The sequence below is a fragment of the Bombus pascuorum genome, chromosome 6, assembly GCF_905332965.1.
Source record: "Bombus pascuorum chromosome 6, iyBomPasc1.1, whole genome shotgun sequence".
Classification (NCBI taxonomy): Eukaryota; Metazoa; Arthropoda; class Insecta; order Hymenoptera; family Apidae; genus Bombus; species Bombus pascuorum.
This window is the reverse complement of record NC_083493.1, coordinates 53,475-67,880: the sequence shown is the minus strand read 5'-3', so window position 1 is coordinate 67,880 and position 14,406 is coordinate 53,475. Positions and strand designations below refer to the sequence as shown.

At 28.6% G+C, this 14,406-nt stretch overlaps 1 protein-coding gene across 3 annotated transcripts in view; it reads left to right on the top strand.

Moving 5' to 3' along the window:
• Positions 1–12,312, top strand: part of LOC132908334 (inositol-pentakisphosphate 2-kinase) — an 82,103-nt gene extending 69,791 nt beyond the window's left edge. For all 3 annotated transcript variants that reach the window (XM_060962274.1, XM_060962275.1, XM_060962273.1), the window contains exons 4-9: positions 3,443–3,647; positions 9,675–9,874; positions 10,253–10,675; positions 10,867–11,070; positions 11,363–11,718; positions 11,886–12,312. In XM_060962274.1, coding sequence (XP_060818257.1) covers positions 3,443–3,647; positions 9,675–9,874; positions 10,253–10,675; positions 10,867–11,070; positions 11,363–11,718; positions 11,886–12,105 — 1,608 coding nt within the window. In that variant the 3' untranslated portion in view covers positions 12,106–12,312. The remainder of the gene's footprint in view (positions 1–3,442; positions 3,648–9,674; positions 9,875–10,252; positions 10,676–10,866; positions 11,071–11,362; positions 11,719–11,885) is intronic.
• The last annotated feature ends 2,094 nt before the right edge of the window (positions 12,313–14,406 follow it).

The window sequence follows — 14,406 nt, the reverse complement described above, 5'->3', positions numbered from 1 at the left end:
ATCATATCATATCATATCATATCATATCATATCATATCATATCATATCATATCATATCATATCATATCATATCATATCATATCATATCATATCATATCATATCATATCATATCATATCATATCATATCATATCATATCATATCATATCATATCATATCATATCATATCATATCATATCATATCATATCATATCATATCATATCATATCATATCATATCATATCATATCATATCATATCATATCATATCATATCATATCATATCATATCATATCATATCATATCATATCATATCATATCATATCATATCATATCATATCATATCATATCATATCATATCATATCATATCATATCATATCATATCATATCATATCATATCATATCATATCATATCACACACATTTATGAACTCAGCCACATTGATATGTCCGTTTTATTCATATATGGTTGTGCTTATAATTCTAAAACTTTCAAAAGACCTTTATGGAAACATTATTGACCAACCGATCATGATCGTTTTTTATTTTCTTTCAAGAAGATAATGTGGCAGGATGTGGTCTCGTTAGTGATATTGGCTACTTTCTGTATGAACCGCGATGTACATACGCACCAGTAATAATTAACGCCATGTCATTTAAGCAATTCACTGATAGTAATTGAAGTCTGCTATGCAATGGAAATTGTGGTTTGCCACGATATGAAATGTTGTCGACCTAATTTCAATTCCCTGACAAAGTCAATGGACAAAGTAACGGGAAAAAGGCTTCATTTTTTCAGATTTTCTATGCTATCCAACAATAAGTATTTTCGTGATGAGTTTCATTTGTTGCATCGCATTGCACCGTTTCGAAACTTGCTTTGTCTTTCTAATTAGATTCTCGCGACTTCAATGAGAGTGTACTGTGATTTAATTTCTGGAACATGACACCACTGTGTTGAGATCAATAACGGCAATAACAATAAGAATAACACAAAGAATAACAATAACTAAAGTACCATAATAAAGAATAGAAAAATAATATAATAAGTGTTCAAAGTCGAAAGAAAATACTGATATTAACTAAAATACTAGAATACGATTGATTAGAATGCACTCGTTCTCATCTTGTTCCTTGACGCATGAAGACAACGCGACTTGATGGATGTGTAATGTAATGTGTATATGTATGGATACATATCTACGTACAGAGACGGGCGGCCATTTAACTTTAACTGGCTATCGTATCTTCAGATATTTGTTTAGTTTAGTTTAAGTTTAGGTTTAAGCTAGAAGTGCGAAACCGGCAATCCGATCCAACCAATCTTCCATCTTCTCCGCCTCAATTGTTGACGGTACCGATGACCGACACCGATATTAATACTGATATATGTACATACAGTGGCTCACGAAAGTATTCGAATGCTTACATATACTAAAGTAATTTGCTTAGACAAGTAGATGTCAATAGGAAGATGGAAGTCTTAAGATTATGTCAGTAAAATTTGAAAAGGATTCGACAATGTAGGTAGGAGTTATGATACATTTATTAGAAACACGCATTGTAAGTAAGTAACACAAAAATACTTGAACGCTACATATATTATTAAATTATTTAATATTAATATTTTATTGGATCACCTTTAGCAGCAATAATGTGTCTCAATCGACGTCCCATACTGTAAAACAATGATTTTGTAAAACTACACTCAACGGAGTTCCATATTTCTATAATCTTATCTTTCAATACTTACTTTCTGGTTATCTGAAATTTATTTAATCTTTTTCCGATTTCAGCCCATAAATTTTCAATCGGTGTGGTGTATTATGTACGATCCATTCTTTCACAATTCTAGCAGTATGCTTAGGATCATTATAATGTTGAAAGTGGAAATCTTCCAATAATCCTAATTTACGGGCACTTTCTTTAAGGTTATTTTTAAAAATATTTAAATACTTATATTTATCAAGTATTCCATCAATAAATATTAAATTTCCAGTGCCACTAGCAGCCATGCACCTCCATACCATAACCGATTCACCTCCATGTTTCACTGTTTGATGTAAATGTCAAATTTTCAATTCCATATTTGCTTTTCTTCACACAAAATTTTGACCATCTGAGCAAAAAATATTTAACTTTGACACGGCTTTTTTCACGGTACTCTGCCATGAAAGTCATTGTTTCGTAAGATTCGTTGACATAATTCCGGGTGAACTTCTTTATGAAACATATCAGCTACCATACTTGCGAATTGAGGAGCGGATTTAGGATTCTTTTTTCATTCGCGAATGATAACTTTCTCCTCTCTTCCAGTCAATTTCTTTGGTCGACCTGATCGAGTTTTGTTTGCAAGTGTTCCCTCATTCTTTGACTTTTTTATGATATAATGTATTGAAAACTTATTTCTGTTCACAATTCCGGCAATCTCGTTATATGATTTGCCGTCCTCATGTAATCGGAATATTATTTCTCTTTCACACTTTTTTGTTTCAGACTTTTTGATATTCCTTTTAAATATTATTGTGCACACTTTTACGTTATTGTTAGTGAAACGATATCCTAACATCAAGTGAAAGTACCAATATTTTCATTTAGCAATGATGTTTACATTCGGTGCAAAGGAATATGGAAAATTATCAACAGTGTTACAGCGTTAGAATACTTTTGTGGGACACTTATCATGAATGTTCCTAATAAATGTATCATAACTTCTGTCTATATTATTGAATCGCTTTCAAATTTTACTGATGTAATCTTGAGACTTTCCCGTCAGTATAGATACCAAATTGTTTTAACAAATTAGTTTAGTACACCTCATTTTATTAATTGAAATTTGTAAGTGTAAGCGTTCGAATACTTTCGTGAGCCACTGTATATCTCATATGAAATTGTTGAGGGCCCCAACAGTGAGTATAGTAAGAAATATATCAAATCCCGAGGAGTAATTATAGTACAGTGTTTATAACTGCATTTATATAAAATTTAATTTTAAATAAATAGCTTTTTTTATAGAGAACGAGAGAGAAATTTGATGTTTCATTTTTGCTTCAGTTTCTTTTAAAGTGTAAGTGCATATAAACAAATAATAAATAGTTTACGACCTAAATAATGTAATTTTGTCTTTAAATTTAATCGAAATGATTGAAATACATATGTAATTAAAAAATGAAAACATTCTAGTTTATTCTGGTTTAGTTATTACCTGATTGAAATTGTTTTAATTTATACGTATACTTTTATTTGTTTTTAAAACAAAATCCCTTTATCCAAAAGCTTATATCTATGTATACACAAATCAGTATATAAACAGATATTCTTTCACTGTATGTAAAATTAAACTAATTAAGGAAATTAAAAGGTTTACCCGTTTCATTTTGCCGCAAATTTAAAATCATTGTAATGACATTATGTGCGTATATACAAGTATTATATGTATAAATCTAATGCCTCTGTATGTTTCAGGAACAGAAAGTAATTCGATTTCGGAAATCGCTGCCAGATGGTGTTCCACCGGATGGCGGCAAACAACGAACAGAACGACAAGTGGAATTCGTGAGGTTTGTGGCTTCCTGCTTTTTGGGCCCGTACACACAAGTCCCTGAGATTCTTCGTTACGATGCGAAAGACATTGCTAAACTTTCAGAAGCTATTCGACCTCTACGATCAGGTAATTATTTTCAAACTATGTACATAGCTAACTTATAACAAATTTTATATGAAACATTATAGAATAGACTACAGTAACGTGATACATTAAAATTATTTATTTTAATCATTTTAGTATACTTTTATATTAAATAGACTTCGATTTACAAATTTAAAAGGCATCATATATATACATACATATATATTATATATATATTGTATGTTATATGAAATGGTGATATGAATAGGAGAACTATCCTACATGTACGAATATACTTCTTTATTCTCTAAACTTGGTTAGTACTACTTTAAATGTAATAGTTAATAGAATATAATCTTCATTCGAAATTAATCAATAATCAAAGAGTACAAAGTAATATATATAGTTAATTTTTATAGTAAGAAATTTTTTCAAATATATTCTTTGGTATCTTGGCGGAATACAAATTGTAATATGTACAAGTTTGCTTCAGAGATATCTATAATCATATGCTATCTGAAAATTTTTCAGGATTCGATGAAATCTAATTCGATAGTGCTCAGTGTTCCTCGACTTTACTTGCGCCTGTTAAATTTGTATTTTTTTCAAATTAAAGCTAATAATAAGGGTGAAAAAATCGTGCGTGGGACATTGAATCAAACCATGATCACAATCGTAATAGCTGCATGAATTTTCTGGAATGTATAAAAATCAATTCATCTAATTGAATTACTTCATGTTTTTCACATTATTCTTATTGAAAAATCCGTTTTATGTTTATCTTTACTTTTATACGTCCAAATGTTTAAATTAATTTTTAGGTTTGGCGATAAATAACATTCTTTTCTCTCCGTTTATTTACAGATACTATAAAATGTATACTTCTTTTCAATATTTATCCAATAGAATTAATGTATTTCTTGTGACTAATACTAATTGTAATCGTAATGGTAATCGTTTTTTTTTACTTCTAGGATATATATATATATATATATATATATATATATATATATATATATTACCATTACGATTACCATTACGATTACAATATATATATATATATATATATATATATATATATATATATATTGTATGCATGTAGTTCATAGCCAATATTTAATAATAATTTGTATATTGAAGACTGAAATTATTAGTAGATTAATATTGATTTAAATATCACGTATCAACAGGCAAAAAGTATTTTCTCATTTATTTATTTTGTTTATTCGTTATCAAGTTCCATCGAATATTTCTTTAATTGTAAAAATAAGAAAACCGAACATGTAGATATATATATTCGTAGCATTTATAATGCATATCTGCGTGCAATATATTCTCCCAGCCATTGCACTGTTACGTACTCATAATGATGGGGTTACACTTCTCTTTTTCAGTATATCTTCAATCACAATATGTAATAATATCATTGCGCTATATTATATTATAAAATATGAGTAATTAATGTCAGTTGCCTGTGTACTTTCAGTGTCACTGTTGCTGTCAAGGTCACTGTGTAATTTGTAGTATGTAGTGCGTAATGTGCGGTGTGTAGTATGTAGTGACGTTGGAACAGAGAACATGACCGCATTAAGATTCAACTCGATTTTTCTAGTGCAAGAATTAATCTAACAAAATGATATCACGACTCATACTAGATAAATCCGCACCACATAGAAATGACTTTCTATTGATTCAACTGTTTCAACTTTAAAAAATATTCATTAATAATGGTGTTATTGATTATTCGGTAGAAATATGTATGTTGATTGATTAAGATTTTTAGATGGGAACATTAATACATTCTGCAATGATTGTAAGTCATATACATCATTATATCTACATAATATACAATGTTTCAATAAGTTAGACTGTATGTAAAAAACAAATTATATAATACAAAACCCTCAAAGCAATAATATTACATTTTAATATTGCTAACAAAATATATTACAGTCATTTTAAATATTATATTACACAAATACATAAGTATAAACAAAATCTGTATTAGCCAATTTGTAAAAGTATTTTTTTAAATGGCGATGTTACTCATGAAGAAACATATTAGCGCGTAGTGTATGACAGGGCGGAAGTAGTCATATAAAAATTAATCGTTGAAGAGCTAACAAAAATTTATGACATATTTTATGAATGCTGCTTTTTTCTACAGTTTACACACCATCGCACCAATAAGTGCGTCAAGTACGTCACACGGTAGAGCTGGTAGCTGGTAGCTGGTAGCTGGTAGTTGTGCTGTGTGCACTCGAAATTCGAAATACGAAAGAATGACGACGCGACACCGCGTTGTGCGACGTCGCATCGTATCGCCAGACACTCTTGAGAAAACATTAAGGTAGCTTCGCACTCCTTTGTATATTATTATGGAAGTATACACATACCTTCAGAGGTCCACACGCTCCCCTGAAATGGGCATACACGTGCGATCAATCATTCCTACGAAAAGGGTACAGCCCCAGCGTAATATCCGCTTAGTTCTCCTTCGGAAAAACTGATGCATGATCTATTAAGTCATCGAGCTTCACTCACCATCTTCTTCGCTACATCCCAAGTCAGACTTCATTTCAATATCATTTTCTCGCGCGTGGTCTATCCTCTTTCCCGAAGAATTATTACAAATGCCTTAGGAATTATTATAATTGTCGCAAGTTCAAAGATATTGTCGAATACTGATGAAATACACAACATAGCTTCTGTCGCTTAAAAAGTATTCAAATTTTATTATACCGAATCTAATAACAAATAAAATAAATTTAATAACAAGATATGATCTTGCCTCTACAATTTATAAATTTTATTATTAATTTAATAATAATTATTATAATTTATTATAATACGAGTTTTATTACTTGATGAGCGCTATATTTTGAAACTTGCATGGTGCGCGTGAAACTTGCTTCTGCAAGAACGCGACAGGCTGATAGGAAGAAATGAGAACGATATGAGAAACCGTTTGCGTAAAATGGAAACCGAATTACGAAGAAAATACGTTATACAGGATATCTGAATAGCTTCCTCTTAATGACTTTTCGTACGTATGTATATTGTGTATGTATAGTTCATCTGAACTAGGCTTTCCGATACTTTTCCCGTTTGCTTGCTATATGTTTGAAACGCCAATTATCGAGTGGCGACATAATATGTATCATAATAAACAGTGAGTCCTGTAAATTGTTTCACAATAATCGTGCCGAAATCGGTACTTTCATAGTTGACATAATTAATGAATATATTCGTTTGCAAATGTACATTACTGTTTGGAAGGTTGAAATACCTATTGCTATAACTATATAGCAGTAACAGTATAGAGTTACTACGCTATAACTTTCACTTCGTTTATTATTAGTTATGTTATAGATCATAATTGTCAGAATATCTGTCGTATAAGATATTCGCGATGTGATGCACAGTACGCTTTATTTTATACATCATTAATTTTCACGAAATCTTAACAAAGTTGTTATCTTAATGTTAGTAATGTTTTGTAACTATAAAATGAGTACAAAAATTTTACCATCATACCAATTATTTGTTTGAAGAGAATTGCATAATTTTAGCTATGAGTATTTCATCTTGGAAGGTATAATCGTTTATGAGAACTTCGTACTCGATATAGATAATTCATAAAATAATTAAAAAAGATAACATATTATTAATTTAACAAACATTTTTTGCAAATTAAACCTGCGTAAACATTTTAAATGTTTTAAGACTTTGAAACGAAGTATCATGTACTTACATATGTACTAATATATAGGTATATTAATTATTAAATAATAATTTTTTCATATTTTAATCAAAGTGAAGAAATGTTTTAAAAAATGACCCAAAGAATTTACATAATATGTATTACTTACAATTACATTAATAGAATAAGATGAAAATTAATCCTCTAATATCTAATTATAATAAAATTATTATAATAAAATGAAGGATCTAATTAATTTAATCCCAAACACGCCATGACAGGCGAGAGTTACAGTGCTGGACAAAAGTATTGGCACAGCAAGATTGTTATGATACAAATGCTTATAACTATTAAACAAATTGATTTAAACAAAAAACTTTTTGACGTATTTATTTATTATCTATCCTAGTTTATTACATAACAAGAGCAACAATATAAATAAAATAATACGCAAAATAATAACAAAAATATATTTTTTGAACATTTTATGGGTGGACAAAAGTATTGGCACAGTAGAATATTTACGCTTATAACTAATTACATAATAAACTTCTAATATTTTGTTGGCAGTCCTTTTCTTTTAAGGACTTCCTTTAATCTTCTGGGCATCGAGTGGACTAATTTTTTAGTGAATTCAGGTACAATATTGCTCCATTCCTGCAGAAGAACTTTCTTCAGTTCAGACTTGCTTGTGATATTATGTTTCCTAATTCTTTAATATTAAATTTATATAAGATGAATAAATCTTACAACGAAATTGCACAAATCATAAACAGAAGTCGTTTTACTGTGCGTTCAGTCATAAAACGCTTTAAAAGTGAAGAAAATCTAGAGAATCAAATTAGGAGTGGTCGCCCTTCTAAGGTAACAATTCGAGAAAAAAGGAAAATCGTAAATATTGTAAAGAAGGATCCAAAAACTAATTCGACTGAAATTGCTTCGATGTTAAAAGCTGAGTGTGAAAAAGAAGTAAGTACCAAAACTGTACGTAGGGTATTGAAGGATGCCGGTTATTCTGCCCGTGCAGCACGAAGAAAGCCCTACATCAGTAAAATAAACCAAAAGAAAAGAGTGGAATTCGCGAAAGAGTTTGTTACGAAAGATACTGATTTTTGGGAAAAGATCATGTTTTCAGATGAAAGTAAGTTTAATATTTTTAAATCTGACGGCAGAATATTAGTATGGCGAAAACCCAACACAGAGATGGACGAACTGAATCTGCAAGCCACCATGAAACATGGGGGTGGTGGTTTAATGGTGTGGGGATGTATGGCATCATCGGGTGTAGGAGAACTTATATTCATTGATGAGATAATGGATAAATATGTATATTTAAATATACTCAAGCAAAATCTTTTGAAAAGTACTCAAAAATTAAACCTCCCCAGGGATTTCTATTTTCAGCAGGATCGAGATCCTAAACATATGGCGTATATTGTTCGTCAGTGGATAATATATAATACTGCCCACACATTAAACACACCACCTCAAAGTCCCGATATGAATCCCATTGAGCACGTGTGGAACGAATTGGAAAAAAGAATTAGGAAACATAATATCACAAGCAAGTCTGAACTGAAGAAAGTTCTTCTGCAGGAATGGAGCAATATTGTACCTGAATTCACTAAAAAATTAGTCCACTCGATGCCCAGAAGATTAAAGGAAGTCCTTAAAAGAAAAGGACTGCCAACAAAATATTAGAAGTTTATTATGTAATTAGTTATAAGCGTAAATATTCTACTGTGCCAATACTTTTGTCCACCCATAAAATGTTCAAAAAATATATTTTTGTTATTATTTTGCGTATTATTTTATTTATATTGTTGCTCTTGTTATGTAATAAACTAGGATAGATAATAAATAAATACGTCAAAAAGTTTTTTGTTTAAATCAATTTGTTTAATAGTTATAAGCATTTGTATCATAACAATCTTGCTGTGCCAATACTTTTGTCCAGCACTGTATATTAGTTATACTACTGCGCATTATATCTATGACAGATATTATACATATAGACTATACTATACATTATTACACTATACGCTATACATTACGATACTGATAGATGACACAATTAAGTTTGCGTCGCATCGTAAGTATTCAAAATTCAAATGTCTCAAATGATACATGGTCAACTTTAGAAGACGAGCAGTAGTTACTGGCCAGTAAGTTATATCTCGATAATCTGAACAAATTTTTATTCAAAGTTTAGTTATTGTCATCAATGATGATCACGCGATTTGTCTATTTTAGATACATAGGTACATATTCCACTAATAACATGGAAACTGTACTTATAAATGAATGTTGCTTTCGATAGATCTTTCTATCCACTAATCATATTCTAAAATTTTTCTTTCTTTCAGATAAACGACGTAATAAGGAAATCATGGACATATATGCCACAACATTCCCGGATTACACGTTTCTTCCAATAAAATTCGATACTAATCTCTTTCCAACTAACAGAACATTTTGTGTTGAAATTAAACCAAAACAGGGCTATCTGCAAGATATTGATCGGAAATTTCAAAAATGTCCTTACTGTCTAACACAATATTATAAGGTAATATAATGATTTCATGTTTACAATAACGGTACGCCCTATACATATATATACATACATATGTACATATTGTAGCTATATCATGCAAACATAATATATAAATATGTACATATATTTCTCATATAGCTCATCTACTACAACGATGATATAACCTAAAAGCAAAAATTTTGGGGAAAATATATTTAAATGTTTTATATAAATAAGAACTACTTCCTATACTGATAAATCAACTTTTAAATCAAACGGCAAATTTTAAAAAATTGTTTGTTGCAGTAAATGAACAATATATGACATATTATTATTTTTCTCTTTATCTTTATCTGAAGATGAAATTAAATGAAATGAATATTTTTAATGAATGATTTTTTATAATTTCAGTTAAGGAACAAGATGATTACATGCCGTAGCACTTATTGTCCATTTGATCTCTTCTCGGGAGTGGAAACTCGTATGAAATCGGCACTAAAAGCACTACTAACATCACCACAGAATAATCTCAAGATTTTTAAGGATGGCGTTATAGTTTATGACCAAGAATCAACTTGCAGTGATCTTGAATGTGTCTTGACGGAATGGTTTCGCAATTCTATTAATTTTACAAATATAGAATACATTGATAACTTTTGTAATTTAATTTGCGCTGCTCTTTTACGTCCGTTTATTTCGGAAGAATTTAAGTTTAATATATTTCCTACGCATGAATTGCGCACATCTGTTATCGAACAAGATTCGAAGACACCCTCATACATTAATCCAGATCTGATAGCAAGAGCTAAGGAATATTTGTATTTTACTGAAGAGGTAGATATTAACTTTAAATCCGTGTGACATTTGCTAGAAGTTTTAATAAAATGTCCGCTAACAGTTATTTCAAAATATTTGTACATTATGATTTTGTAAATTTCTTGCATGCTAATTACTCACATATTACAATATATGACCGTAAAAGTTTAGTCAAGTTTAAATATAACATAAATTTATCTCTTTTACAGACGTGCAACTTAAAGGGGGAAATATTACCAAATAATTCGGTACTAGAACGAATACTTCATATGCAGCGACTACCTTTTATTAGCTCAGAATACGTTTATAATACGTATTCAAAGTTTCGTTCATGCCTAACTGATGATATTATATATTCTAATTTAATAAACATGTTCAAACTTGATGATCGAATATCTTATCCCAAACAAAAGGTAAGTAAATATTTACTTATTGTATATTACGTATTATACATATATTTAATCCACGTACAATGTAAGTGATCAAATAATTCAAATCCTATTTCTAACAAGATCAAGATATCAATACTTCTACATTGGAATAATAAGTTACGAAACAACATATTTCATTTACAACATTTATCATAACATATGTAACTATACATATACGTACATATATCTGTTTTATAGAAATGAGTTTTTATAGTAGTAAAGATATTTTTTAGTAACATAGTAGAGATATCTTAACAATTCTCGTATTTTTCAGAAAACTATTATAGGTATTCCTGACACATTAAGAGACACTTACATACAAACATATGCCAAAGATACTTCGATTTCAAAAAAATCCAAGTTTGACCACGACGATTATTGTGGCAACAAACGTATTAATAAACCTAGTGAAAATATCTCTATATCGAAATCAATCTTAATTCCAACTGAAAAACATAATTTATGGCACAATAAATTTAGTGTATTAAGTAACGGAGATAAAGTACACTGCAACGAAAAAGAAACATATTTTTATGTAAATACTGAAAGTATACTATGCCTGCAGAATTATCTCTTATTTTCATGTGCTAGAGATTGTTCGATATTGATGTCATTTCGAGAAATAAATCCGTAAGTTTCGAAAATATTTTATTCTGTGAATAAGGAATATTGAATAATATTTTATAACAAAAATATTCCAATAAAATGTTAAAGAATTTAAGCTTTGAACAGTAATTGAATTTCTGGAAATTTGGATACTAATATACTTTTTTTCTCCAATATATATATATATGTAGGAATACAGTATCGCCTACTCTCGATAAAAATATAGTACAACTTCCGGAAGGACTCAGCTTTGTTTGTAACATCAGGATTTCTGACATAGATCCGAAAAGTCTACATTGCATTGAAAAACACCGGCAACGGGACATCGATGTTTTAAATTCAGTAATATCCTTTCTAGAAGAAGAATTTATAATTAAACATCAAAAGTCGTTTGAGAAACGATTACCGTAACAATAATTTTCAACTATAAGTAAGACTTTACTGTGTAACGTTCCTGTATCTCATATCTTTTAAAAATATAGATGTTATACATATATGTATGTTTTACGTATCTCTATGATATATGTAATATTTATAAATATAGAGAACATATGTATAACAGATATGTTTCTAGAACATGTATAATGCAGAAATTATGATATTATTATGTTACAGTTATATTGTAAAGTATTCACAATTAATAATGTAAATTCACAATTGTTCATTAAAATATATACTTTATATATTTATATATTCATCTAACATAATCAGCGGGTTTATTCCTCGATCGGCATGATATTTCAGCTTGTTCTGGTAGTTTAACAAAAGTGTTTTAAACAGAAACTCATCAATATTAGATGAAGAAGTTGCGGATGTAAAAGTGCTTCCAAGAAGTTTCATTTTTCCATTAACACACACACAGAGGGGGGGGGGTATCTTTATATTTCTATTAAATAATCCCATATATCTTTCCTCTCATATTCTTAAACACATTATGTTAAAAGACGAAATTAATGATGCAATAACATGTATCATTTTAATTATCTGATCCTAATAACTTAATTTGTTCCTAAATTAGTACCTACACCTTCATCGTCAATACATATTGATGTTCCTAAACAAATGAATGAATTGGCGATGAAGTTGTAAATTACATTTTAAACAAACAAGTAAATTATATTATTATATGTAAATAAAGTTTGATACTACTGAACTTTTGTTTGAAATATTTATTCGATTGCCGATAACAGCACAAAAATCGTAATTCATGTACCACTCCATATAAAAAAATAATTATACTATTATTTCATCAATGATCACTAGATAATCTCGGTAGTATTTTTGTTTCAAATTTTAAATATTAATATTTGCATTCAGTCAAATCATTATTTTATTTAAAAATTTGGAGATTTATATAGTATCTAGTTATTGTTAAATTAAGATTTGTATTTCTTATGATAATAATATTGAGTTTAATTAAAAATAATCTAATGATAAATTATTGTTCACAGATAACCATTAGATTATTAAATTTAATTACCATTTTGTGCAAGACAATATAAAACATACTCTAGGAAGTAAGTAAAATGATATGTAGAATATACGATAGGATATTTACATAGATGTCAAAAGTAAAGTTGCACATTTTTTATATTACTCATGTATCATACATTATTTGAAAAAAACTGACGATATTATATTTTATTTATCTAAATGAGCAAATAAATTGTTTGAAAAGTTTTCATATACATATATAGAAATGTAGCTATTAAAGTTGGATTTTAGATTTAATATGCAATTTGCAATCTTAATCAGATTGTATTTCAGATTAATATTTAACAAAATAAAATGAAAGCACGTACATTACATGAAAATATTTATAACCATTTATTTAATATAAATTACGCGAATGCATAGATATCACATTAAATTTATATTGTACTGTATATCACATTATGTTTTATTACTAACCTATATGCGAGTATATAAATATTTAACGAAATAAAAATGATTTACATTGTGTACTATTATTATTAATAACCAGTATTAAATTTAAAGCTAAAGGTTTTATATAGTACATTTTAAATTATTTGTAAGTACCTATTTCCATTAAAACATATATCAATATATGTTAATAAGTAATAAATGCTTTAATCGAAAACGTATTCATACATATGTACCTCTGTATTAAATGATTTAAATTACCCCTAATAACATGTCACTTTTGAATGATTCTGCTTTTTACTTCAATACACTTACTTTTATTTATACCTAAAACTTTTTTATAGCTATGTAATATAAGTATATGCTAATACAGCTAACAGTGTTGAGAGAGAGTAAAAGAGAGAAAACTTTTATTAATAATATAAATATAAGTAGTTGTATTAAATAATGGTTATATTATTATAGTCTGCAATGACCATTAGGACATTTTCAACTAAATTATAGTTCCATGAAAAACCTATAAAGAAGTTGTTCTTAACACTAGAAATTTGTTTCAGAAAAATGAAATTGGAAGTGGACAGTATTTAAAACAATCTTAAGGTTGATATATGATAGAATCAAAATTATTTCCCGTCGGTGGAACGAAAATAAAATATCTAGCATCATATTAAGCATATCCAAATAGGAAAGAGAAATAAATGCAATTAAGAAGATACAGTTAAACTTTCAAATTTTAATCAGCCATATTTTTAATATATATATGATATATTATGAGAAAAGAGAGTATTCAGATGTTGGCAAGTAAAAAATATCTAATTTATTAATTAT